General features: G+C 48.7%; 1 protein-coding gene across 2 annotated transcripts in view; it reads right to left on the bottom strand.

The window, feature by feature from the left end:
• Positions 1-23,816, bottom strand: part of LOC149340562 (uncharacterized) — a 50,740-nt gene that overhangs the window by 8,248 nt on the left and 18,676 nt on the right. Inside the window, exons 1-2 of one of the 2 annotated variants that reach the window (XM_089549377.1) lie at positions 13,940-14,269; positions 108-184 (exon numbers count right to left, since the gene is read on the bottom strand). In XM_089549377.1, coding sequence (XP_089405503.1) covers positions 108-184; positions 13,940-13,997 — 135 coding nt within the window. In that variant the 5' untranslated portion in view covers positions 13,998-14,269. Of the gene's footprint in view, positions 1-107; positions 185-13,939; positions 14,270-23,816 lie in introns of those variants that run through there. The other variant, XM_089549378.1, reaches the window with a different exon arrangement.

Here is a 23,816-nt window from a genome sequence, read left to right as displayed (position 1 = left end):
CACCGAGCACCGGAGTATCGTCTCTCGCAGAAAAAAGTTGCGCGCGCAGCTGCGAATTTTTTCTTTACGGATTGCGCGATCACACAGCTATAAATTCGAGCTCTCACCGCAGGCGCTGGAGCTTCGGGCCGGGGTTGCGATTCCGGGGAAGCTCCGTCGGCGTCGGCGGGGACATTCGGCGAACCTGCGGAGGCAATCACGAAGGGCACGTCGTGAACGACGCGTAACACGCAAACAGTTGAGAGAGAGAGAGAGCTGAGAGTAAGCGAACTCACAGAACAAATCAAGAAACCAAAATATCGCCTGCTTCTTTCAAGAAAGTGCGTACGGCGCAAGTGCAAAGGCGCACACAGTCTCGTGCAGCCGGTTCATCGTTGCGATGGCGATATCGAATACGTTGATTGCAAATGATGTCACGATTACAATTGACCATTTACAATTCCCAATACCAATTTCCATTTACGTAACCATTTACAGTTACCGTATCCCGAATTGAAAGCAATACACTGGGGCTCCTTCGGGACAGCAATTAAGCAACAAAATTACGCGTTTACCTACGTTTCTCTACACTTGACACAATTACTAACTTAGAGCTTTTAAACAAACAGAAAAAGCAAATCTGTACGGGAAAACACGACGTGGTACACAAAAGAAAAGTGAACAGGACCATGCATGTAAACCAGGGATAAACACAAAAGCATGCCAACTTGAGATTAAGTCCCCCTGAATGACGTCACTGCCCACCAAAAGCCCAGAAGATCTGGACAAATGCATCTAGTCTGCGTGGCTCCCACCACGTACCGCATGGCGCTGAACATCGAAAATTCCCCGAAGAGTTTTGAACGTTTGTACACCTGCATTCATTTATGGCCGTCAGAACTAGTCGGCGCGAGCGCAGTAGGCTTTATTTAAGTCAGATGCCGCAGCACGTAGGAAGAACAGGCCATCGGCATTGTCAACACCTTCGCGCACCATCTCAACGCACTGTTTAGTTCTACTGCCGGCCGACAGATGGCGGTATAGTTTGTGAAGTCTACGAAGGCTGGGCATGAACATGGGTACCAAGACTGCCGGAACCGAGAAGGAGGGAATAACGCTTGCCACAACTCCAGCTCAGTCCCGCTTGGACAGCGATATACTGCTGGAGCCCAGAGTGAAGAAGTGAGAGCCATATGACTCCATCACACCCTGTCCCCCGTAAAACATCTCTACACCGTGCACGCCTAGCACAGCCCGGCCCTGGCATGCGTCACTGCAGAACATCAGTTTTTAAAATCCAACGATTTGTCCTTCAAATAAAAAAACAATGTGCAGTCTACTTCCGACCATTGATTGCAGTGGCGGTTACTGTTGTTCTTTTGATCATATACACCTTGCAACTTTTAAAAAATTGTCTCATGAATGCACGCGAGTAAAGCGCTCTCATCAGGCAACCTCTGTTAACATGCTGGCATGCCGTTTTCAGAAGCACGTAGTAAACTTATACACCTTATTATACGTCTACGCTAATACAGGACAGGGTTAATTGGAGATACATGGGAGTGGCCTTTGCCCCGCATTGGGTGTAGTCAGGTTGATGATGATGATGGTGACGATGATGATGATGACAGCGCTGATACGATCCCGCTATGCTGAAACTTTCTCTGCCCTGGAATTTCTTAAAATTTCAACACCCACTGGGCGATCAGAATTAGCGAGATTTAGAAAAGCCGGCCAGTGGAACGGCCAATACGCTAACGCGTTGCCGTTGCTACCGTTGCCGCCCTTGCCGTACGGTCGTAGTTGCCGTAGTTAGCGTATTAGCTATATGATCGTGCTAAGATATCCATTTGTAAAGCTGCATAGCGTTACCGTATACCGCTATACGTATATCGGTACACAGTTGCGCTATGCAGTAGCTCTATACGGACACGCTATGCTAAAACTCTCCGTTAGCTGCTCCCTGTTGAAGCAGACTGGCACAGCTTGTCGGTCCTGAAAACTCAGCGCTGCTGGCGATTCGATTCCCCCTCGGAGTAATACGGCAGCGCACGGCTGTATTATCGGTGACAGGCTATTTACGAGTAAAACTGCACGAAATAGGCTGGAAGATATATATTTAGTCGAATCCGTCTATGATAGGCGTTTCGTGGTTCTAAAGTAAGCACGGCGAGCGCTTTTCTGGGAAACGCGCCGGCTGCGCTCGATATGTGTACGCGTGCGACGCGCCGTTCATGCAGGAAACAGCACGTGCACGATAGCGTAGCGTGCGACGACTGGAACGCTCCCCTGTGCGCTCTTGTGCTCCCGTTTTGTCACAAATAATGTGGGGTTCCAGCCGCGCTATCTTTATCATCTGGAGGCGCCCGTAGCTTTTATGGGCCTGCAGGTTCACATGCCCCCCAGAAGGTTATGGTGAGAGATTGCAAGAGAGTCTGTTGTCTTCCGTCATATACAGCTACATCACCTGATTAGAAACGTACAGAAAGTAATCCCAAATTGAACGCTCTAACGGGACCTCTGACTAAGAATACAAACAGCAGTTTGCTTATCAGTTTTTTATCTGCCCCCTAGAAGGTAAAACAGTTACAGCAGTTGTTTCAGAAAGAGGAAACGCGTGTCCCACATTGCACTTCATTTTCAACAGCCTAGCACACTCCAGGTATAGGCCAGAGTTAGTCCCAGGAATAGCGTACTCTCTGCACGAGTCGCAAGTACTCCCCCAAAGTGACCCGCAGAAAATAAGAACAAATTTTCCGGTCTATTTCGTCGTCTAAATTAGCTGTAAGCATCAAACGGGCTGCAGGAGAGGCCTATAGGACATTATAGGATGGTGGTAGCCGTACTCGGGTCTTTAATAGCCTCTGCCATCGGCAAAGTTTTCTTCATCAGGTAAAGGCACAGCGCGAATGAGACAGGCCGAGCTAAACAGATATAGTGCTGACTCATATCACCCGCGCTGTGCCTTTTCCTGATGAACATGTACTGATTATCTCAAGAAAATACCTTTTTGCAAAGTTTCCTTCGCTCGAAAGCGCGCTTGCCGCTTTTGATGTGTAGCCCCTCAAGTGACCAGCGCCGGTAACGTGCCAAAAGTGGCGCCAACGCGCGCTACGCAAACGGCTGGGACCTTCGCCTCGGCTGGCCGGACGCCGCCGATCCGTCAACCCCGACTGCGGCGCCTGCTGGTGCCAGCGTCTCTACTTCGGTACGCGGTTGATGCTGGTCACGCGGGTCGGTACAGGCACGATGTGTACAGGCGCTTGAAGCGCCGCCGCGTCCAGCAGCTTCGCTTTTTCGTACTGGGCAGTACACTCAACGTCTCTCGCTGTGTTATAAGCACTCCGATGACAGAACCTTTGGGTGCGGGATTACATCCCGCCGCGGCGGCCGCATTTCGACGGAAGCGAAATGCAAAAGACGCCAGTGCGTTTGAAACTATATTGTAGTTATCAGTCACAAGAATACGTGACTGGAATTTTTTTTTTAGAGATCAAGGTCACAAGAGACCGCAGAAGCTCTGGTACGTTATACAAGTGGAGAGGGTAGAAACACCAACCAACTTCGTTTACCGTAGGATGAGTGCGCAGGTTGCTCTACTCCCAGCCGAAATGGGGTGAACCCGGCGTCTAAATTTTCTCGAAATTATGACGGAGTAAACAGTTGCTGAAGACAGTAAAGCAGGCGGTTTACTCCAGCCGTGCGCCCTCTAATCTTCAGAGTAAGCCTGCATACGGCGAGCACTTCTGACAGTTTATAGCTCTCACTTCTCGCCAACTCAACTTCATGCTCTTGCATTCTTCCTCTTTCTGTCCTCCTATTTTCTCTTCTAGCCTATGTGTGCGGTTACCTGCAAATCCCTCTTTTACTACACCACACCCTGTAAACCCTTTCTCTCGTTTTGTTCCTTCTGTTTGCCGTCAGTTCTCATCTTCTCTGTTACCAGTATCTCAAGAACAAGTCGCGGAACAAGGAAGATACCACTGCAGAGCACGACATCTGTTGACGTAACCTATCCCTGACTTTCCTGACTCGGTTACTTCTACTTTCTTAAGTTGCAACACGAAATGTAACTCCTGTCCACTTGCTTCCGTTGCCATTAACGCTTTCTTGGTTTGGTTGCACACCTTGAGCCTATTGGTAACAGATTTTATGCATACAAGTAGGTGTGCCTAGAAAGTATATGCCTGGTTGTATGCATGTAAATAGTATGGTGTATACTTGAGTACACACTTAGCAGGTGCACACCTTGAGCCTATTGGTAACAGATTTTATGCATACAAGTAGGTGTGCCTAGAACACAGCGCTGTTGTGTCCCCTTCTTGTTCTGTGCCGTCTTTGCGCTGTAATAATGAATGGAAGTGCCTAGAAAGTATATGTCTGGTTGTATGCATGTAAATAGTATGGTGTATACTTGCGTACACACTTAGCAGGTGCACACCTTGAGCCTATTGGTAACAGATTTTATGCATACAAGTAGGTATGCCTAGAAAGTATATGCCTGGTTGTATGCATGTAAATAGTATGGTGTATACGTGCGTACACACTTAGCAGGTGCACACCTTGAGCCTACTGGTAACAGATTTTATGCATACAAGTAGGCTTGCCTAGAAAGTATATGCCTGGTTGTATGCATGCAAATAGTCTGCTGACCCGAAAGAAGCGAGTTCGATCCAGGCCGCGGCGGTTGAATTTCTTTGGAGGAGAAATTCTAGAGGCCCGAGTACTGTGCGATGTCAGCGCACGTTAAAGAACCCCTGGTGGTCGAAATTTCCGGGGACCTCCACTACGGCGTCTCTCATAGCCTGAGTCGCTTTGGGACGTTAAACCCCGTAAACCAAAACAAACCAAACCACACCATGCAAATAGTATGGTGTACACCTGTGTACACACCTAGCCGGGGCACACATTACTATGTGCTAGGTACTGTGTACACTTGTTAGGTGTACGTGTACGCCCAACACACCACAGCCGAACTATCATCTCTGTTATCGGTGTTTGTGCGATCCCTCAAAGCCCGCCTGCCCCACAAAACACATTGTGTGCTTTTTTCACGCGTTCTAATTTTCTGTGCGCTTCATGCATACACAGGATAATCACAAAATGACGCGGTAGCTGTATTTGTATCCCGCAGTACATGTACTATCGGGGACAGAATTTGTCTCCATGATGCAGAAAAACCGATCTAGGCGCTTAGGTAGCGCGTGGGTCCGGCTGTCATTTCCGCAGGTTTTGCAAATGGATCAAACGCCTAATAACGGAGCTATTGGCTTTTGATTCCGGTCATGCGTCCTGGATATTTTTGTCCACGATAGTAAGTTAGCGTCATATTCAAGCGTCATCTCTTCGCGACAGATGTGCTACTGCATTTGAAGCCCCCTGCGGTTACGTGAGAAGAAACTTCCCCGAATTACTCAACGAGTTTCCTCTTTCTCCCCTGATCCAGGAGGAGGAGGAGGAAGAAGAGGAAAGGCAGGGAGGTTAACCCTGATCTAGCAATTGTGAAAGCTGCTCTAAAATTACACTTGAGTATAAAAAAAAATGGCCTGGCTTAGCTTATGGTTAAGCCTAGGATGCGAAGCATACCGCCGGCGGAGGCTGCGCGTCCGCAAGCGAGCGCACGAGTTGAGCCCCAGCTTTCACAGCTGTTTAGGGTGCCTCGATGCCCTACAGCTGTTGTGACGTCAGCGCCCCTAGCGGAAGGAGCGGGAGTTATGCCGCCGGCGGAGGCTGCGCGTCCGCAAGCGTGCGCACGAGTTGAGCCCCAGCTTTCACAGCTGTTGTGACGTCATATCACGTGGTGCGCCGATGTAGGTCAAGTGGTAGCTACGCGGCCGCGCGCGGCGCAGCAAGGAAGAGCTCGGTTGTGTGGCCAGTATGCTTCGCATAAAAGGCTGTCAAGCACAGCGGTTCTGGACTGCACCGTGACGACCACACGACATGGCCAGGAAGCTCGCTGACAGACCTGAAATTAGGATTCAATGCTCCTTTGATGCGGCAAGCGTAACAGTTATAGCTCTGTATCAATCAGGAGAACTCAGAAAAGCACATCACATCACAAAGAAAATCATATACAGCACACCTCTTTTAACACAAGGACAGTGCTGCCTGTTCACTGAAACGGAGATAGAACGTGTCTTGCGTTGGGTGTACGTGTTAGCATGGATTACAGATCAAATGACTTCAGGAGAAAGAAATAGAATCGGACGGAACATTAAATGGGGCGAATGCAGATAATCGACGTTCTGTTGGAGTGTAACACAGTGGGCACAATAAGGGAAGGGAAACCCAAACGGGAGCGGCAAGTAGCCAGGTGGTGTAAAGAGATAAGGAAAAATTTGCTTGGATGGTGTTAGGTATATGAATGGCGCTGTACAGAGCTCATGTTTACAGCGCTATCAAAGCAGAACAGTTTCACAGCACCCGCCACTTCCCCAGTTCTATCGTGCCGTGGCCCAGTTCTGAACGCGCTGACACGGAACCACCTCACTCACCAGTAACATCATGGTTAGGTGGGGCTAACAGAATGACTATATACAGGGTGTTTCAATTAAGATTTTACATAATTTTTAAAAATAGCCGTTTTGAATCAGAACAGCGCTTTTTTCGGCGTAGCATTGTCAGCGATGTATAGTACATCAGAATACAGCCAAGATGTGCCAACTAGCAGGTTGGATAACTAATATTGGATAATTAACTTTTTAAATATTAATGATGCGCTCCTTAACTACTTAGAGGCGCGTAGCCCACCTTAAGTAATATCCATATCAGTTTATAGAATTTCGAAAACGCGTTTACCGTCGACGCTGTGGCCCAACGAATCTGGCTGCATCGCGCCGAAAATAGATGCGCTTTCGAGGAACTTGCAGGCAAAGCAACCTCTCCAGTGCACACAACTCGTCGAAATTTAATAGCCAAAATATGTTGGTCTACAGCGCCGAAAATAACCGCGTTTTCGAAAATGTAAAAACTGATATGTGTATTAAATTATTTACGGTGTGCTACACTCCTCTCAATAATTAAGGAGCCTAATAGTAATAGTTAAAAAGTTGACTATTCGGTATTAGTTAACCACCTGCTAGTTAGCACATTTTAGCTGTATTCTGATGGACTACACTGCTAATAATGTTATGTCCAAAAAAGCGTTCTAACTCAAAAAACGTATTTTAAAAAATTGTGCAAAATCTTAGGTGAAACACCCTGTATATATCGACGGAGTTCGGAGCATTCTTGATGGTTCCCTGATAACTGTTTTTTTTTTTTTCACAACTTTTTCGGAAGTCCGTTTCGCAGTGGTCTATTACCTACATGATGATGACTACCCTACAGCTGTGCACCATTTTCTGGCACAATAGCAACTATGACAACAAACTGCAGGAATGTGATATTATATTACCGGCTACGGCGAGCGGCACGGCCAGCGCGGTAATAAAAACTGCGGCCAAAATGCGCGATGGCGCGCTGCCAGCGCAAGCAAATACGCCGCGCTCTATCTGCAGGAGCACTCGAAGCAACAATCGCTGACGCTAGCGTGCATGCCTGCATGGAGCGACGGCCCCCCCGCGTATAAACGGTTTCAACAAACAGTTTCACTCCGTGCGACGGTGAAAGAAGATTTCACAAGCTTTCCCTCTAGAAGAAATCTAGTAACACGTCCATCAAAAATAGGAATCAGCGTCTTTTCTTTTTTTTAACCCTTCATTAGGGGAGCGAGACAGCAAGAAATAATAACCGGGAACAAAAGTAGCCAGGCCTCAGCAGCGGCGAAAGATCTAAATTTGCTCGCCAGGAGCGCGTGGAATGGACAGGAGTGTCCGGTGCAAGCGCATATGAGCGCGGACTGCGTACTTGGGTGCATGTGTTGCGAGGATGACAGGGTTGTAACTGGAGGCATATGGGAGGGGCCATTGACCTTCAGTGGAAGTAGTTCGTCTGATGATGATGGTGGTGGTGGTGATGATGATGATGAGAGAGTATTCTTTTGGCGGCTCCAAATGGCTGCCGGCTTTTAAGCGCGGTTGTCACTCTTGTAGCACTTTTTGGGACAATTGAAAACTTTTCTTCCGCTAATCACGTTCATTCATGTAAGTGCACTCGTCTCGTGTGGCAGGAGCCACAGGAGAAGGCAGAAAGTGCTGCCACACATTATCATGTCATCATGATGACATCATGATCATCATGTGAATCGTGATGATGCTTCCTGCGCTCACACCAACTATTTCTGACGGCCATAAAAAATGGATGGGATGTACCAAAGATTCGAAATTCCCGCGGCGACTTTGAGTGTACAGCGCCACGCTGTATGTGGCGGCAGCCGTGAAAACTAGAAGGGCCTGTCCACATTTACTGGATTTGACACATTCAGTAAAGTCGAGAGGAAGAAGCGAAGGGAATGAAAGTATGACGATCGTTTTTCATTATTCTAAATTGAAGAGAGTACGCTACAGCAAAAGTAACTACGCAACTTTTACGGCTGCTGGTTTGAATAAAATTTCCAGAAGTGTAGGCGGTGGCGCGCTTTATATATGCTGTTGAGTCGAAGGATAAAGATGCAATGGACTCAAGTGGCAGCCTGCTATTAAATGCAAGACGATTCTTTTTAATTCTGACAAATTTTCATCTAAAAACCGTGAGAAATACGTCAACGAGTTATTGTACAAGGCGGACGTTATGTACTCTCGCATAGGAAAGAAACGCCAAAAACACGGCGCCTACGCGATACACTGTTCGCATTTCTTTTCATCGCACTTTTACCTGGCCGGTAAGAAGACGTTAGTCATCCTAGAATGCATCACGGACGATTCTAGCGTATTTTACTACCACTGAAGTAAAAGCGTGTTGAAAAGAAATGCGAACAACGGAGTCGCTAGACTCCGCTCTGTTGGCGTTTTTTTCCCATCGCCCCTGCACAAGACAGAGCTCAATACTACAAAACAATTAAAATAAATAAGAATGGGAAGGAGCACATTTGTCCGGTTCTTAGACCACGCATGACAGTTTACCAATATCTCTCATGAGAAAAGTTAATAACAGCCATGTCTTACCGCCACTGTCCTATCGGGCTGAAGCATGGAGATAACGAAAAAGGTTTAACTTAAATTGAGGACAACGCAGCGAGATATGAAGAGGAATATGAGAGATGTAACGTTAAGAGACAAGAAGAGTGCAGAGTGGGTGAGGGAACAAACGCGGGTTAATGACATCTTAGTTGAAATCAAAAGGAAGAAATTGGCTTGGGCAGTGCACATAACGGGAAGGCAAGATGGTCGTTCAGGGTAACTAACTGGATAACAAGAGAAGGTAAGCGTAGCAGGGGCTGTAAAAAATTTGGATGAAATTAAGAAGTTTGCGGGGATACGGTGGCCACAGCTGGCCACCTTATCTCCAGCACAGGACAGGGTTAATCGGATATATAGGATAGGGCTCTGTGCTGCAGTGGGCGCAGTTAGGCTGATGATGATGAACTAATAAATGTTTTATTGTTGGTTCTAGAATCCAGGATATATTGCGAAACTTAAGGCCCTCAACATCGAAAGCGAGCCCGGTTTATAAATTTGCATAATCGGCATTGTGGTACGAAATATCGAGCTAGAGATGCGTTTTTGAAAGCTCGTCGAGTTGGCTTTCCCACGTTGCACGTTTATAAAATGGCGTCGCTGCGCGCGGTATCGTCGCCGAAATCACGTCTACTTCTACTTCACTACATACACAACCTGCGTTTGTAGCTGCTGCATTAGAAATAAGAGCGACGCTGTCTTATAGCAACGCGGGAAAGCCAACTCAACGAGCTTTCAAACCATATTTTTGTCACTTATCACACTTCGAACCGCAATGCCTATTCTGCAAATTTAAAAATTAGGACCGCCTTCGATGATGACGGCCTACGATTTCGCAATATAGTCTTACGCCCTAAAATAAAAATAAAAAGCGGATTAATGAGTTCAAGTAGATTTTAATTGAGCTCTACCACGAAATATATCCGCACTGCTGCACAGTCCACCTGAACAAACCGCACTTTTATAGATGCCTAATGAATGTAAAAAAAGAAAGCGTTATAAAAGACACGCAAGTGAGCTGCGCTGATAAGTTTCTGGCGCCAGCGCGGAACGCGCTGTGAAGGCGAAAGCATTATCGTGTCATCCTGAGCGTACGACCTCGACGCAGGCTACGCACTGAGAAATGAAACGGAGACGCGCCTCCGAACACTGATTCCACAAACGATGAATCCACGAGGGTTCGAGTGAAACACTCGGACACTCTTTTCGAATACCTGTCGCGAGCTAGCCTCCAACGTGACGAAGAAACTTATGCTATATGGAACGAGAAATCGTATGCCACCGTCCGCAACGGTGTACCACGAATGGTTGCGTCACAATTTTAATACGAAAATTGTTTTTCGAGGGAAGGAAATGTTGAGGTGTCTACACCTCGGTGTACACCTCAACAGCAAGATGTAGATGTCGTGAGTTCGAATCCTTGTCGCAAGCTAGCCTCAAAATTGACTAGCACATGGAAGCTATATACAAATACGATGGCACCACCAAGAACGCTGTACGACAAGCGGTTGCTCACAATTTTGGTACGAATATAGTTAAGAAGTTTGCGGGGATACGATGGCCGCAGCTGGCGACGGGCAGGGTTAACTGAAGGGACATGGGAGAGGCCTTTGCCCTGCAGTGGGCGTGGTCAGGCCGCTGCTGATGATGACGATAGCCGGGAAAACTGGTGCCCCCTTGAGGTCGGCCAATGGGGGATATACTATAACACGAACGGAATGTATATGATTGCCTGAAATTGCGGCGTTCGGATTACTTACTGCGTGCGTCCTACTGCCGCTAAAAAAATATGCACACGCATCCAAGTGCATCTGCTGCACGGCAAACGACGGCACAGCCGACCATTGCATGCCGGCTGGATCTTAGGGCAGCATATTAGGGGTGGACAGTATGGCTCAAACGTAGAGAAACGTAGACAGCCGCAGTCAAGCTGTCAGATTTGAAATTTTTCTAAGCTATTTTTGAAAAGACGGAAACGAAGGACAGCTGCATAGTGTGAGCTGTGTCAAATGCCAACACGTTTCGTAACAAGTGTGGCATATGCACCTGTGCACAGCGCACTAGGGTTATTTAAGCCGAAGGTCTTGCTCGGATACGGGTCCGGCTTTCTTCAACTATAAATGATGTATAAAAAAATAATGAACTGGTTTTAACTTTACCTTTTAAATCTATAAAGAAAGGTGTGTTCCGCACACACACACACACACACGCGCACACACGCACACACGCACACACGCACACACACGCGCACGCACACGCACACACACACACACACACACACACACACACACACACACACACACAAGCAATTTTAGTACCCGTGCTTCCAACGAAAACATCTCAGGTTCCGAAATCGGAATTTTCGCTACTTCATTTTTATAACTGGGCGATACGAAAATCTATGCCCTGCAAAACGTCCAACATTTTCTCTGCTCCGAGCACCGTCATTCGATACGCAAGATCTTCCCAGAGTTCACGTAACACACACGCAAAAAAAAAATCACAAAGAAAATAATTTAAAGCATCAATACAGACAACTTTAAACGCAGCAATAGTGACGCGCTATATATAGTGCGCCATTATTGCAGAGTTTAAAGGAGATGGCTATGGCCATCTCTTGATTGCTACGCCAGAAAAAAAAAAAACTGCATCATAGTTTGAAAGCATTCGGATATTGATTTCCGCTGCAAGTACACCAAGTTTTGAAAATGAAGAGTCGGTGTTTGTTTTCTTCCTAATTCAGCGCCTCATGGCCGCTTTCCATAACGAACTTGATTTCAAAACGCTGCTTCCCTCAGTTTACCAGGTACTTGCTTTTGTTTTTTACTGTAAAGAAATTTCGACCCTACAGCAGTGTTTGATAATGTCAGTGTTTCTGCGTTAGAAATGTGGAACGCAGAACAAAAAAAAAAAAAAAAAGTCGCGCTATAATTAAATGTTCCTTTGAAGTCTCGCGGACATTAAAGGTCACGTTGACAAAAAAGAAAGCGAGAAAAAAAAAGGACGCGGACACGTAGTGGTGACAGCATGTTTCGACACCACAGTAACATATCAATACTTGATACCAAGTGCACAAAGACACGAGTCGCCAAGTACATGTGCAGTACACCTCCAGGTTGCCCGGGACACCACATCCGATAGTGTTTGACAGGATGCAATATCGTTGGCTTCAGCCTAGCACATACGCTTCGAAACGGTACATATGTACGCAAAGACCACCTCCTTGTTGCAAATGTATAGGTAATTGCTTGAACGTAGTAGGTTTTCGTGATAAAAACCCCGTTTGAAATGTTTAATTAGCAGCAGAAATTAACTGTTAATAAAAGAAAACAATCAGTACCGAAACCATGCAGTGCTCCAACCCTATGCATGCACCGCATTTAATTGCAACAGTATGTAGCGGGGAGGTATATATATACTCTGTTTCATGCATAGCAGGCAACGCAGTGGAGGCAGCGAAAGTAGTGCGCCCACGAAACCATATTACTCCACCACGTATCAATCGTTTCTCTCGAAGCCTCGGTAAATGTTTGGACGAAAACAAAGAGCGGTGTAAAACGAAAAGCTAGCATTGAGATTGGCGATAGAAGCTATGAGGCGCTCAGTTTTCAGCGCTCAGGCTCTCTGGCTTTAAGTATGCCCGAGTTTGGACTACATTTTAGGCGCGGATGAAGTCAGAGCGATTCGCCCTACCAGCCGCATATCATAGCGCCACATGTCATTACTCTCGAAGTTTCGATGAGTCGCAAAACGAAAATGTGCTAAGAGGTAAAATGAAGTGCAGGAGGTTCCCAGTTGTGGTACTTGATATTTGTCGAAACGGAATATGCCTGTGTTATAGCTGCGTTCACTGTGGTTGTGTGGCGAACTACTTTTCGGACGCGGTCTTAGCTTGCGCGAATAGGGGCGTTAGCTTAGGCGGCGTTGCCTGCTATTTATGAAACGAATTATAGATCTCAAAAACGCCAACCTTATACCTCTCTCCCAAGGTGAGGGAGGCAAAGCAATAGATGTAACGCGTTACGGCGCACCTGCTACACATTCCCGTGCCGTCGGCGTGGCTCAACACTATCATATGAAGACCGTCCTGTAAAACGTCAACTCCCATGTACGTTTACCGCCAGCTATGCAGTGCCAGCATTTAACGTTTGGCTGCCGGTATATAGTACATCTCTTCCGTAATTCCAGAAGAGTAAATGTTCACATAGCTTTATTACTGTATACGACAGCGTAAACATTATTGTGGCTCAGTGCTGACCATACTCGGTCGACGAAGGCCGAGCATAAGCTCGCTCATAGTATAAAGTCTTTGTCAAAAATATACAGCCCAAGGCGCTCGCTTCCAAGCCATGTAGCGGTGCTCTTAGACACATTTGACAGTCCTAAGCTTGGATGGGTTGAGGACTTACGTTGCTCCCGCCTTCGTGAGATTAGGGTCCCCGATTATGCAAGAGGAGCCGCGCTGCAGGCTCAGAGGCCGACCCCTTGGGCTGTATAATTTTGGCAAAGACTGTACGTGTTCATCGTGCCATGTGTTCGAGCTTACCGGCTGAAACGCAACTCCCAAGACGAGCCTGCATAGGCGCCGAAACCGGCAGCAAACGCCTCAAAAGGCATGTTTCCTGCCCTGGTGAGTCGCCCAGCGCTAAGTATAACCTACGAACCATATGGCTGCCAAAAAAAAAAAAATGTATAGAGAGCACTAAACCATTATTGCCCATCAGCGAGCAATAAACAAAATGAGGGAAAAAATTCCGGACGCGAGAGCACACAAAATGACAGAAGCCGAAAACGAAGCGCCAAACCTCGCTCGTCGCGCACAAACAGACGAAGAGAAAAACACCGCCACGCGCAAGAACTATCACCTAGCGGGATCAACCCGGTCAGAGCAGCCAGCAACTCACCGCCGCCCTCCCGGGTCAGATAGGAGCCAGAGTGGAAAGCCGAAGCGCAGCATCCCATGACACCCGCTACCGCGGCAATCAGCAGATGCCGGGCGCTTGGCTACGCCGTCACAAGTCCAGATACGCTCCTCACTCCACGACCACAGCGCACGCACACACAAGTACACGAGAATCAAAGAAGAGCCGGGACTTCCGAACGGTGCAAGACAGACAAGGACAAACAAGAGACGCAAGAACTAGCCCGGCGACGACGTCGGCACCACGTCGAAAACGTCAAGACACCCGGGCACGGAGCACGAGACAAATAAAAAAAAAATAGAGAGGGAACAATAAAACAAGCGAAAACAGCCCGCGGTCGGCAGCACGAGGTTTCAAGTCCTTTGGGCAACGGAACTGGAAGGGCGCAGAAGACTACTTGGGCGACGAGGAGTCGTAGAGGCTATCAGCTCGGGAGGGGTCTGGGGGGAGGGCAGAGGAGGGGCAACCGGAGAGGGCGACGAAACGACGTGAGCACGCTAGAGAGCTCGAGCGAAGAAAGAGAGAGACAGAAAGAAAGAAAAAGTCGAGCGCACACGCGCAACGTCACCCGCGGAGTCAATGTCAAGAGGCTCGCGAACGTCAAGAGGCGGCGGACAGCATTAATAAAGCCGAGGCCCCAATTTCAACTTGGACGCGCACGTGCCCCCGCCGCTGAAGCGGCAGCAGCGGAGGGCGGAGGCCCGAAAACAGTCTTTTCGGGGCCGCTCGCCTCCGGCGGCGCCATATTGGCCTTCCGCCGAGGCTAAGCGAACTCGAAGAACTCAAAGTCAGCAGAGCAGCGGCTGAGGCTGGCCGGGCCACAGCCTCGACGGGAGGTTCGCGCGCCACAAAACGCCGAGGGAAAGGACACTGGAAGGAGGAGGAGAGAATGGTGGCTGGCCGGGGGAAAAGGCGAGCAATAAACACTCACGAGGCAGACTAAAGTAATTAAAATAAAAGCAGAATCGAGCAAACGGAGGAGGGGGAGGAGCAGGAGAAGACTAAAAATAGGGCGCCCAGCGGGCCGCCAGGCTTCTCGGCGCATGGTCCCCAAACGCAGCACAGCCCCGCGGCCTCCTGGACAAGCTCAAAGCGGGGCGGCGGTCGGGACGGCTCGGAGTCGGCACAGCGTTCCGCCGACGTCGTTCGAAGACGAACAAACTGTGCGGATCCCGCCCGTTCTCCAGTGTGTACACTAGACCGGGGCCCGGCTTGCGCCGCACCATCCCGCCGGCGTCGTAGCACGGGCCAGCCGATGCATGAGCGCATCCCCTCCCGTCCGCCCCTCGTACGCTCTGCTGCTGCAGATACGCGGCAAGCGGGACAGCTCGATGACACGAGACGTCTCAAGGCACACGGCTGGTCTTTAGCTGACTGAAGAGGGGGTACCGAGGTCCTTATCGTGTTTTCCGCCTCGTGTACACACCCGTGTCTCTCGTCCCACGTCCCCGCTTGTGGTCTCGATGACTGCTCACCAGCAGCTTGAGTTCATGGCTTGTGGACCACATGGAGGCGTATTCCATCTTCCGTTCGGTTACTTCGGTAATGCAACGCGGTAGCTGTCGCCTACACGATATGACGAAAAGCCCTAGGATATGCTTTGCGCTGCTGCATATGCACCGCATTTTGTTCCGTTTTCTTCACGAGTCGTCTGCCGGTCTATAGTACTGACTGCCGGCAGGATATAAATAGGAGTGTGCTTAAAACTAAACATTTCGACAGAACTGTCTGTCTGGTTGGGTCTGATAACTTAAAGTAAACTGCGACGCATCTCAGACCGTGCCGCAGTTTATTGCAAGATAGGACTATGTACGCTTCTGATGAACTGGTCATCAGGCCCGAAACAAAGTCCTCGCACTAATCTGACTGCACAGACAAGACTCACCTAAAGGTCAAGGAACTTAGCAGGTTACGGATCGATATGTCCTCGGGACGTCACAGGACAGGACGTTGTCGAGCACGGCTGATGCCACTAGCTCCTCATTGCCTCCTTCGCTGCACTGAGATATCCATTGACCTAGAACGTGCACCTAACGCAGAGCTTGCGACGGAGTGTGTAGGCATTAAGAGTGTGAAGTCGATTTATATTTCGTGAAACCTCCCTGCCACAGCCATTCGCAGGACGAGGCATTGCTAACGCCAACGGGGCTTTCGCCACTAACACCGCACTTCCGTGCATCACGTCGCGTGTCAGAACGGGCTCGCTCTTCTAACCGCACCCGTTCGGTCACTGCTGCACGTAATTATAAAACTGTGACGGCGCGGGCGCGCGGCCTAATGATCGCACGACGCCGTCGCCGACAAACAAATCCGCTCGGAGCACACATCTGCAGCACGGAAGAGGAACCATCGGAGGAGATGACGCTCCGGCGGCTCCGTCACGCTCGGCGTGACCGACGGGACTCGGGCCAATTAGGGAGCCTGCGGTCGCGGCCAGCGGACCCGTTGGCACGCGCCCGCTCGAAGAGAGTGAATCGCATCGCGGAAGGGTTGGCCATTATGCCGGCTGCGATGCCGTATGTGACTCACGTGCACCGTATACCCCGCCAGAAGGAACAAAGCGAACCCCCTGTGTGAAGGAGTTCCACGGGCACTGCGCCAGCAAAAGGAGAATTACGTGGAAGTGATGAGCGACAGGATACGAACGACGAAACCTCTCCCCCAGTTATTGTGTAACCTTTAGGTGGCCGAAGCGTTTGAGACAGAGAAAAACAAGAAGAAATCTCTTCGCAGAGTCACCTTCGATTTCTTGGTCGGCACTTTCATACGCCGGCGGGTAGCTAAACGAGCTACAGTCAGGCGCTAACCTGTTTTCCTACGAAGACGAACAAACGTGAACCACAAAGCGGAGGAAGTCGAGGAAATTCGATGCGGATTGTGCAACTATGACAGTTAAACCGATGCATGTTCCTAAGACCGTCTATGCGCGTTGTGTAGAGTTGTGCAAAGCGGTAGCCGCACTTCTTTTTCCAGAACAGAGACGGACGTCCGAATGTGACTACAGCGTTCACATTTATTTCCTGAAACACTTGAAAGGAAAATAAGAAAGACTTCCGACCGTGCTTGGTAGATGTAAACTCTCCTTAAGTGGTTTTATCTCATTTTATGTCATCATCTGAATACCTGCGCTGCTCCATAAATACTGCAATATGTCCTCTGTCAAACGTTGATGGCAATCTAATGTTGTATCAAGACGTTCACAAGTGCACAACTCCTGCTGTATGACACGATGCGTTGCATACACGTCGTCAATCCTTTGCAATTACTTTCTTTTTTGCTTGCACTCCAGTCGCCTGGGACGTCCATGAAATCTGATATGTGACTCAGCGAGTCAAACTCTACAACGAGCAGAGATCTCGCAATACACTTGACCAAAACCAAGCCGAAAGGGGATTTCTCCGTCTGTCCGGAATGCGTTTACGTTCTAAACCGTCAGCACTCTCTTTCGCTGCAACTTCTACAGCTTGGATTCGATTTTCACGCAACAATTTCCTTCATCATCAAAAACAAATGAAAGTAGTCGCGTATTTAACAATGTGATTACAGGCATCACAGCACGCGTATAGCGCACGTCGTCAAATGGCAGCCATCATGCATTTAGCATCCTTCTGTCAAAAAATTCGAGTGAGCCGAAAATGAAAGATTGAACAAACGCAGTCACCCCATCGATCTGCCCTGATGTACAACAGCCACTGGGTCGGCGGGAGATTAAAAACAGAGTCCTTTAAACTATTCCTTCGGGCACACCCGATATATCCCGCCGCTAATTGCGAAATATCACTTTGGAACCTGACAGGTTGTTCCACAGAAACGGCCATTCTGCTCGTGCAAAAGGAACGAATGACGTTGCAGGCCTTCACATATACATGCCGCGTTGCTTAATTTCTCAGTCCAGCAACATATAAATAAAGCTCTTTTGCCGACTCACTACATCCTCAGCCTCACGAGAAAACGCGCAACAAGGAGACGCACAACAGCAGAGTTTTACAGCGTTAAGCGAAGAACAAACAAGAGTGGTATACTGCTTCGAAAAATAACACCTTTACGAAAGGAGTAAAATTCCACACCCATGCCGCACGAGCGCCTCATTGGATCCAGAGAGTTCTGTCCTTATAGGTTAACGCTTTGTGGCGCCTTCTGTCGGCCTTTTCTGCGATGCGCTCAAGGACGCGCGGATGCTGTCTCTCGCAGCAAGCGCGAGAGGCCGCAACCTCTCTCTCCCAATATGAGCGTTTCGAAGCTTGTGGCACGGCATCAAAAAAAAAAAAAGAAAGAAAAGGAAAATTGGCATCCTTCCAAAAACACGTCCCATACTTTGCTACGCAAAAAAAAAAAAATGATAACAAAGGGTCCACAAGTACGGAGAGATTGACCGTAACGAACTCGCGTGCTGTCATCACAAAACTAAATTGGTTTTTGGGAAAGGAAATGCCGCAGCATCTGTCTCGCATATCTCGGTGGACACCTGAACCGCGCCGCAAGGGAAGGGATAAAGGAGGAAGTAAAAGAAGAAGGGAAGGAAGAGGTGCCGCAGTGGAGGTCTCCGGAATAATTTCGACCACCTGGGGATCTTTAACGTGCACTGACATCGCACAGCACACGGGCGCCTTTTGCGTTTCGCGTCCATCGAAACGCGGCCGCCGCGGTCGGGTTCGAACCTGGGTACTCCGGCTCAGTCGACGAGCGCCTTAGCTACTGAGCCACCGCGGCGGGTATCACGGAACCCGCACCGACGTCTTCCGTGTCACTGATGCACTAAGAACCTAAACGTTTCAGTTCATGTTACCGTTCTACGGCTAAAATATCCAGCACCCAGGGGGGTAATTCAACAGCGCTGTTTCAGGGCGGTTTCATTCCACTTTGCATTTCTTGAACTTTATTTGCTGGAATAAAGGGGTCAGGGGACTACAGAGAGACCACAGGCTGCGTAGGATCACGTACGCCACTAATCTGCGTTTATTACTTCAGCGCAAAGAGCTTTTGAGCGAGTTGGTTGCATAACAGCGATACACGAAGTATCGCACAACATGATGAAGGTTCAGAGCAGGTTTGGGGTACAGCCCATTTTTCTGGCTCCCGTGGGCTTGTGAAACTATGCCTTCGTATCTACGGCAAGGAGACCAAAAGAAATGGATATCGGAAAACGCATACCAGGTCAAATATAGTGTGAATTAGGAATGCTATACAAAATACCACTGTCGAAATGTGCACTTAGTCGCTCATCGCATGTACGAGGTCTGTTAGAAAAGTATCCGACCTTTGGCCGAAGAAAAAAAGCTGGCATAACTGGAGCGTTGGAAACCTAATAACCTTCAAAGTAGTCTCCTTGGGGCTCCATATACATCTCCCATCGGTGCTGCCATTGTTGGAAGTATTCCGAAAAGGCCCTTTTCGGAATGGAATTTAGCTCTGCCGTCGTTGCAGCCACAATGTCCTTTCTTTTCTGAAATGGCGCTCCTTTCAATGGCCTCTTCATTTTAGGAAACAGCCAGAAGTCGTAGGGGGACATATCAGGAGAGTAAGGAGCCTGTTGAACTACAGGAGTCTGGTTTTTCGCCAGAAAAGTCTGAATCAAATGCGAGGAATGTGCAGGAGCAATGCCGCGAGGGATGCGCCAATTTCTTGTTGACCTCAATTCCGGTCCCTTGCGCCGCACAGCACCACGTAGGCGATGGAGGACATCCCTGTAGTACTGTTTAGTCATTCTTTGACCCTGTGGGGTGCGTACTCCTGGTGTGCCACACAGAGGGAGTCAAAAAAGCAGTCAGCATCACTTTGACATTGCTGCGCACTTGGCGGGCCTTCTTTGGTCTTGGTGACGTGGAATGCGTCCTCTGTGACGACTGGGATTTGGTTTCCGGGTCGTACCCGTACACCCAAGACTCGTCACTAGTGATTACGGCGTCGGTGAAGTCAGGGTAACTGTTTGTGGAATCCAGCATCTCCTGTGAGACTTCAACACGAAGCTGCTTTTTCTCCACCGTCAGCAGCTTCGGCTCGAATTTCGCTGCCACTCTCTCCATGGCCAAATCTTCGGTGATAATGGAATGTGCAGAAAAATTGCTGATGTCCACCTCTCCCGCAATTTCTCGGATAGTCACACAACAGTCCCGCATCACCACAGCGTTCACTTCGGCAATTACCTGGTCATTTCGGCATGTTGATGGCCGACCGGAGCGTGGCTCTCTCTCCACGGATGTGCGGCTGTCTTTAAACCAGTTGCACCACTGCTTAATCTGTGTGCTGCTCATAGCATCATCACCGAAAGCCGTCTGAACATTTCGAATGGTTTCCACTTGGCTATCGCCAAGTTTCTGGCAAAATTTGAGGTAGTAGCGCTGCTCCTCTCGCTCCGCCATTTTCCTTGCAACAAAAAACCGACGAGAGCACTGCGCACTGCCTCACTCAAACGCTGCTTCCCAGCGACTGACGCTATCGGCAGGCGGGAAAAAATTCGTGCATGCGCACGAGGGTTCAAGGTCGGCTGCTGCAAGCGCGCTTGCTTCACATCCGTCAGGTGTTCGCAAAAAAAAAAAAATAATAAAGTCGGATACTTTTCTAACAGACCTCGTATTGCAAGAAGTGTGCACCGCATTTCGACAGAGCGAAAATTCTAGCCCAAAAACTAAAATGAACTGCTGGAAGCCAATCATGTAAGGAAAAGCGACAATGACTGCATAAGCGATGCCTCACTTGCCTGGTAGAGATGGAATACGACCTCTTCTCTGCCAGAAGATGTTTTCTAAACGGCGTATCCCTTACTTTACCACGGGCGCCTTTTGTGTTTCGCCTCCATCGAAACACGGCCGCCGCGGTCGGGTTCAAACCCCGGTACTCCAGCTCGGTAGACGAGCGCCTTAACCACTGGGCCACCGCGGCGGATATCACGGAACCCGCACAGGTGGCGTAGAGCTGAGAGGGGAACGACGAGGAGGAGTACGCGGTAAAGCGCCGCCGCGCAAAGTAGTTTCTAAACGGCGTATCCCTTACCAAAATTTCTTTATACAGTCTGTAGACTGCCCATGGACTTCTGTCTACAAAGTCTATAGACTCTCTGTAGACAAATCCCAAAGGGTAGTTTATAGACAATATAAATCCTACAGACAGTCTACGACAGCCTATAGATTTATGGCCATACACTTTCAGTAGACTTTTGTCTGTAGAGAGTCTATACACCGTGAATAGAAACAACGTGAATAGAAATAGAAATATCTATAGGAAGGAAATAGAGTCTATAAGAAGTCGATGCTGTTTATAGACAACTTTTATAAGGGATGTCGGCTATAGGATTGCGTTTGGCACGTAGCTTTCTGAAGTTGGTTTTGTGTACTCCGTGTGCATGCACGACGCAGCACATATTCAGCGTGCCCTTGTTGTGAGTGCAGCGCTTCTACGTGCGTGTCTTCCTAATGTGAATACAATTCCACTGTAGTTGTCCCAAGAATGCGTCCATTACATCATGGAATCATGATGTGGTGCTCATGCTACGGGCATCACGAGTTCTATACTAATCCGTACGTTCTCATAATTGCGACTTTTCAGGCCACAGTTGTGCGCGGCCGATCTGGAAAACTTCACCTACGATGGTGACATGCGTAAAAGGTAAGTCACGCTTTTAAGCGCAGCTCGACTGAACTCTTTTAATGCGTTAGCATCAGAACCTCAGTGCTGGAAAAATCTGTCCGTCCGTCCGCGTGAAGCCTCGGTTTGCAGGTGAAACGGTGGAGAGAGAAATCCCAGGGGGACAGGGAAGAAGTACTTGAAGCTGGGCTTGTTGGTGCATATTCGTGAAAGACATGAGAGCGCAAAACGGGGACACGGACGAGGAAGGGAGCAGCGCTCGTCCTGTTCCCTTCCTCGTCCGTGTCCCCGTTTTGCGCTCTCATGTCTTTCAGGGACAGGGAAAGTAGGAGAGCGAAGTCAGAGAGGTTGGGAAGCGACGGGTGGCTGGTGGCAAAGTGGATAGAGGGAAATACCGCTCTCCGCTTTCAGGGAAATGAGGGAAAGAGATGCAGAGTGGGTGCGAGACGACAGGTGGCGGAGAGTGGAGACGGCGCGGAGTTGGAGGAGTAGGCGGTAAAGCGACGCCGCGCAAAGTAGTTCTCGGCGATTGCGGAAAAGCTCGAGGTCCCTGCTTCTGAAAGAGCGCAAGCGGCTCCACTACGGTGGCTAACTTCCACCGCAGCAGCTAGAATGTAGCTTTCGTAGGAGCCAAGAGGTGGCGGCACTGACGTTCCCCACGTGACTAATACCCCTGCCACACGGCAAATTTAATGTCATTCCCATCGAATGACGTTCGCTCAAAATGACATTATTTTGCGGCCACACAAGAAAATATAATGTCATTCGATGAAAACGACATTAGGTATCGAATGAGTTTACAAAACTCATTACCCAGCGATCTCCGAGCTAATGTGTTATCTCCAAACAAAGCCTTCGAATGCATTCATTACTGCCGTTAATAAAAGAGAGAAACGTTTCTTCGGCACACAGTTCAGGAGGTTTGACTTGCTGTCATCTAGATGGCGCCACAATATGTTATGCTTCTCGCGCGCTACGCTATATAGTCACTATATAGGCGCTATATAGGCGCGCTACGCTATATAGCAGCGATTATACAGCAGTTTTTTGCATGCCTCACGTAACCTGAACGCTCCTTGTACTTCACAGCTCTTTTGAAACCGAAACTACACGAGAAAAAAAATAAATAATGAATTATTCAGCTGTCGTAGTCGATTTCCGCGCCATGTCTCATGCGTACCATTGTCCAGAGCATCACTTCGAGGAAAAAATATGCATCCGAAAGTTTCGTGTCTCTATCTACTATTAGTGGACCGGATCAGCATAATCCCATACAGTAATTAAATGGAAGGAACTGGAACGTGCTAGCAGGCGATGACGCATGGATACCATGCAAGGACAATGTAACCGGCTCCAACCGGAGTTTTGGCAGAAAAATAGCAAGAACATTAGACATTATACACACTATAGCAGGCAACCTAACTGCTGTTGCATTTTGTTCTCTAAAAAACCGGGAACCAGGCCAGGGGACAACTTGTACCCATTGTATCACCGGTGGGTACCCGGCGGTCATTAACAACCATCTCATTCCTAGCTGAAAACGAAAATTTCGCCCAAAACAGTGTGTCGTACTACAAATTTTTCGGATTTCTTTTTTTTTTTTTGGAATATACTGAACAGAAAAAAAAATTCCGGGCATTTACCCTCCGGTAAAGCGAATTTCAGCGACAGCTGGGGCAGTGCAAAACGCCGATCCTAGTGTTCACTAACTCCGGGTAGGGGTCTGCTAATGGTGAATTCCAATCGCAGGTCAGGAGCGGTCTGATAAAGAACGCCCGAATCCGGCGAAGAGAACAAGCCTCGAATATGCGTTTAGAACACTCGTGCCGCGGCCTCTGCAAGTATGTGGAACTCGAAACCCGCAATCCCGACCTGCCATTACAGAATAAAAAAGCTGATCCGGAAGTGCTCCGAATCTGCGATGGGAATTCAACATAAGAGTGTTAGAGTAGCCGGTGTAGTAACTAGTCTTGGGATGTAGAGGTGGGGAGCGGGGTTTGGGGGTAGGGGCAGGGGGAGTCACGCACGATTAGTTATCCATTCACACATATCCACCCGTATATGACAGGCGACGATGGGTGGACGAGGCAGAGAGGGGACTCGTGACGTCCAGACTGTCGTCATTGTGTTCGGACCAATCGGTAATTGGAAGTCTGGCCAATCATCGTGGCGCATTATCATGTCGTCATGCGTGGCGTTACTTCATTCTGTCCAATAACTGTGACGCGTTGCACCTGGTGCTTTAAGACAACGGCACCGCTAAAGGGGAAACGCGGCT

The sequence above is a fragment of the Amblyomma mixtum genome, chromosome 6 (genome assembly GCF_055824585.1).
Source record: "Amblyomma mixtum isolate Tamu chromosome 6, ASM5582458v1, whole genome shotgun sequence".
Lineage (NCBI taxonomy): Eukaryota > Metazoa > Arthropoda > Arachnida > Ixodida > Ixodidae > Amblyomma > Amblyomma mixtum.
This window is presented reverse-complemented; position numbering and strand designations above follow the sequence as displayed.